This window comes from Medicago sativa, chromosome 2 (genome assembly GCF_051527215.1).
Source record: "Medicago sativa cultivar Bolivia chromosome 2, Bolivia_mono, whole genome shotgun sequence".
In the NCBI taxonomy this organism is placed as follows: domain Eukaryota; kingdom Viridiplantae; phylum Streptophyta; class Magnoliopsida; order Fabales; family Fabaceae; genus Medicago; species Medicago sativa.
Window position 1 is genome coordinate 82,319,904 of NC_140750.1, and position 5,201 is coordinate 82,325,104.

General features: G+C 32.9%; 1 protein-coding gene across 1 annotated transcript; it reads left to right on the forward strand.

Moving 5' to 3' along the window:
• The first annotated feature begins 979 nt into the window (after window positions 1-979).
• Window positions 980-4,088, forward strand: LOC146951512 (protein FAR1-RELATED SEQUENCE 5-like). Its single transcript, XM_085747469.1, has 2 exons — window positions 980-1,208; window positions 2,992-4,088. Exon 2 carries the CDS (start codon window positions 2,999-3,001, stop codon window positions 3,944-3,946), a length of 948 nt encoding a protein of 315 aa, XP_085603595.1. The 5' UTR covers window positions 980-1,208; window positions 2,992-2,998; the 3' UTR covers window positions 3,947-4,088.
• The last annotated feature ends 1,113 nt before the right edge of the window (window positions 4,089-5,201 follow it).

The following is a 5,201-nucleotide window of genomic DNA, read 5'->3' on the forward strand; positions in this document are numbered from 1 at the left end:
TGGAAAATTTTTGATCTTAATTTGGTCCAAGGTTATTGTGTTTCAAAACATGCAACTTTGAAGTGCTTGCTTACAAAGGGGGATTCTAAACTCCGGTATTGATACTATTGCAACAAGAGTTTGACTTAGAGATTAAGGATAAGAAAAGTGTGGATAATGTTGGGGTGGCACTTTGGTGACATTAATGTCACGGTGACATTAAATCTGAACCACACATTGCCATTGCCATTGCATCTGGGCCACACAACACATCTAATGTCACCCAATGTGTGGCCCAGATTTAATGTCACACAAGTATTTCCCATAATGTTGTAGCTTGACCATCAATGAAGACCGGAGAAATCATGGGTAAAAAAAAAAAAAGGAGAAAGCTATAGTTGCCAGTGGCATTGTCAGGACAAGGAGTCAGGTGGTCTGAACTTTTGAAATTTAATTAATAATATTATAATACTATATATAAATTAACATGTTCAAAAAATCACATTATACTTAATTTACTTCATCAGTCTCATTTTAATTGTCGCTTTTGGGTTGTGCGCGATTCTTAAGAAAATGATTAATTTGTTGATCTCAATGGTAATATTAGTATCACTTACTAATACCCTGTTATTAATTAGTATAATTAATTGATTAGTTAAGTGAAATTAAATTCAATAAATAATGATATATATTAATGAAAAATAATAATAACCGTTGTATTGATATTTTAACATAAATATCAAGGAAAATTCTACGGTGAAGTCGTTAAAATGACTTTTCTGGTGAAGTCATTAGAATAGCCAATCATAATGCATTTGTGTATTTAATGCATGCCACATCAAATTTTACTACGCATCCTACGTTTGCTCATATGGTGCACCACTATATTTTTACATATTGCAATTGTGTCCTTGATTAAATCAAAATTAAACATTTTTTTTATTATTTTTTACTTTTTATTCTTAAAACTTGTAGTGTTTCAGATTCAGCTTATACATACATATCTTCACCATCGTATTAAACTTATAGATACGACCAATTCATGCATCTTCACCATCGCACAGATTCAGCTTCATCAAAATTCCAGATTTCTTCCTCCCTTTCTCTCCAAAATTTCAGATCGATATCTTCCTCCCTTTCTCTGTGGCGCACGCTTGTTTTTTTAATCTCTATCTAGTTTGTGCGACCACCGCCATCCTCCGTCCGCCACCTGGCTCTCCAAGCCTCAGGTTCGTTTTCTAACACTCGACAGAACAATCTGAATGAACGAATCTCCTTTTTTTTAATTAGGGTTTTTTGTTTTTGGATTCTTTTATATGAATCTAATAGTGTTTAATTGGTTGATTGATTATGAAATTGGGATTATGAGTAATATAATAGGGTTGTGAAACCATTGTTAGGGTTTTGATGTGTCCAAAATTTAGGATTTTGTGATTATCCATCCAATTGGAGATTATTTTTGTGGTCCGAAATTGTTACTAATTTTGTGTGGCCGATCGGAAGTGAATAAATATATGTGTTTTGAGTTCCAAAAGACATTACTTTTTTGTCATGTTTGAATCCGAACTGTAGCTTTCTGTTTATGAATTAATTAGTCAAAGCCTTTTTTGTTGCTTTTACAATTATTTTGAGATATCAAAACACTAGCAGTAATCCATAAGCAGCAAGTTCTATAATGCTTTTACAATGATTTTGAGATATCAAAAATCTATAATGCAAGTTCTGCAGCATGTACTCTTTTAGGTAAAAAGTGAACCCTTGCATTGCCCATTTTAATTGATTTTGATTTTGCAGACGTTATGCTAGAATCACGGTGACTCATTTTAATTGATTTTGCAGAAGTTATAAGTGTATTTTTTGAAAAATCACGATGGATCACCATGATTGTGACACACCACAATGATACCAAACATACATACACTTAAGAGAATCTCTTAAAAGGAGGGGAAAATATAGAATTTTCTTGTTTTGTTATTATTCATAAGCCTTCCCTGTTATTCTTGTTTTGTTCTTGTCCCACACTCATACCCTTTTCTTCTTGTTATTATTCATAAGCCCTCCCTGTTATTCTTCCTTGTTCAATACATCATTCTTTTGAAACTTTTACCTTGTTGCTTCTCATTGTCGAATGTTTCTTTTAAGTCAGTTTTTTTCTTCTAATTTGTCGTTATTTGTGTTTTTTTTAGATTATTTTGTTGTTCTTAGTACAACTTACACTACTGTGCAATCTTTTGTTATTATTATTAGTAACAGGTTATTATTATAGCTATTATTAGTCATGTGATCCTCTCAAATCTTATAAGTCCATAAAGTCTATTGAAATCTTTGCAAATCTGTTATAAATCCATTAAAATCTTGAGCTCAAAACCCTGATTGTAAAAAGTCATTTAAAAAAGTAGTTTAAAATCCTATAAAATCAATATAATCTCACAAAGTCTTTTAAAATCTGCAGGATTTTGTTTGCCAAAATAATCTTTTAAAATCTCAATCAAATACACACCCCCTTAGATTACATTCTTGAAACTGAAAATACTAAGATACATACTCTTCAATTGAGAGCTCCGATTAGACTAGACTACTCTTAATGCCAACCTCATTTTGGGACATTTGAGATAATTACTACTTACATAGACATAGACATAGGAAGGGGAGGGGGTGGATTAAACATTTCCAAGAGAGGATGGGAGTGATTCATTTGTGATTGAGGAGGAGGATGCATCAATATTGTTCTTCTTCTCAGCCATGAAATCATAGAAAACAACCACTTTTGAACTTGAAGCTGAGTTCTTCTTCACCTCACCAAAGTTGCTGCCACTGCTTGGCTTCACTCCTTTCACCGTCTCTTCTCCATTTTTAGCACCACCTCTCCTCTTTAGAAATATGAAGAAACTAGAAAGCATGTTATTATGATTAAGTATATAATTATAGATTATTTAGCATTCTTTATGTTTTTGTTGTTATCTAAGTTGGTCAAAGTTGGTTTTGGTTGCAATAATATATTGGCTATTTTAGGGTTGTCATGGAACACCACAAAGACTGTTTGGACTCCGATTCCAGTGAAGAAGAATACACAGATGATTTAATAGATGATGAAGAACATCATAGTTCGTCTGATGCTGAAGATGATGTTGATGGTAATGCTGATGATGATGTTCATGATGAATCAGTTCAACAAGAGGGTTCAATCAGCGATGCATTAGCAAGTGACAGGTTTGTGAATGTAAATTCCATTGCCTCTGATGAAATTCTTAAACTTGAATTTGGTACTGTTGATGAAGCGTATGAATTTTATTATCGTTATGGAAAATGCAAAGGTTTTTCCATTAGGAAAGGTGATGTTAGGCGCAATAGTAGTGGAATAATTACAATGAGGCAGTTTGTGTGCAACAAGAATGGGTTAAGAGACAAGAAGCACTTATCTAGGAATGATAGGAAAAGAGATCATAGACGTATCACCCGAACAAATTGCGAAGCAAGGCTTCGTGTGCATTACAAAGCTAAACAAGGGAGATATGTAGTGTCTAGTTTTGTAGAGGGGCATAACCATGAAGTAACCCCACGTAAATTTACACACTTGCACCCACTGTATCGTAAAATTTCTGAAGCAGATAGGGCCCAACTTGATGCTCTTCAATCACATGGAATCAAAACCTGTCATATAATGGGATATATGGTTGCTCAGAAGGGTGGATATACTGATGTAGGTTTTACTAAGAAAGATCTGTATAACTATTTTGATAAAAAGATGCGCGATGTCATTAAAGACGGTGATGTTGCTGCTGCTCTAAAGTATCTTAATGTGAAGTCTTCCACCGATCCAATGTTATATGCTGAATACGATGTCAACAATGATGGAAGAATGAAAAGACTGTTTTGGGCTGATGGGAGTAGTAGGTCTGATTATTTTTGTTTTGGCAACAAATATCAATGCTTAACACAAAATCTTCTTTCAATGTTGAACTCTTAGCGGTTATCATTGCCATAGACATTGCTATATCAAGGAATTGGATAAATCTCTAGCTTGAAACAGATTCCCAGCTGATTACCTTGGCATTCAAGAAAGCAGACATGGTACCTTGGCATTCAAGTGGCTCAACTGTCTAGCTAACATTAGTAGTATGAATTTTTTGATCACTCATGTTTATAGAGAGGGGAACTAGTATGCCTAATGTTGGATTAGGACTGTCTACATTTGCTTGGTTCCCCTCCCTTCGAGACTCTATTAGACAAGTAGAAATAGGCTTGGTTTGCCTAACTACAGGTTTACCTTTTTTTGAATGGGTCTTGATATAGTTCCCCTTTTCTTTGTATGCTTCCTTTTTGATTTTAATCAAGTGAAGTAATGCTCTTTGCATTACTTTTGGTTAAAAAAAAAAAATCATCATCATCATTTGCACATACACAATTACTGATAACAAATACGTACTAGGCAAAAATCATGTAAAGGTGAGTGCTAATTAACTGTTCATGTGTTTCTTATGTCCATTGTTTCGTAACAATTAGCATTTCTCATTAGAGCCACAATGAATTTTACAAAAAACTCATCCAAAACTTCTAGTTTTGTTTATGGGGTACAAATTATATCTAGATATTAAGCTTGAATACATTTTTTTTTAAGTGGTTTGAATCCCCAACAAAGCACTCTCACACAATCTAACGTCAAAATTGCATCACACACAAAACAACTCAGATTTAAAAAACTTATCATTGGCATAGTTCGATAATTTAATAACGGCACTCACATTTTGGCTCCTTGCCCGTTCAATTTGCTATTGAGATTTTTAGGGTGGATTTTTTTTTGAGAAATACTTTAATTGGTCACACATCTAAGAAAAAATTATTTACACATAATTTTTTTTTAGGGAATTCGACATAAAATTATATATCATTTATTATTTTAGAAACATATATGATTTTTTATCTTTTAATTTTTCTCTTTAATAAAGGTTGTGCCTAAACTTTGTGACCATGTAAGACTTTCTCTTTATTACTAAAAACTAATATATGCACATTGCCTTAAGTAACATTATTCAAGCAAATCTCGTTATCATTAAACCCATCAAATTTGGACAAAATATTTTGTTTGAATTTGAACCTTTGTCGTCACTCTAAAAGTCTTCATCTTCAATCATAGGACTAGAAAAAGAGAAAAGTACGGTTCTTTTACGATGGAATTGTAAAAGTAAAAATTGGACTAAATCATTTTACTTACAAAAAAGAAA

Excerpts from the sequence above, each read along its gene's own strand:
- LOC146951512 (XM_085747469.1), top strand. The coding sequence starts at position 2,999 with ATGGAACACCACAAAGACTGTTTGGACTCCGATTCCAGTGAAGAAGAA.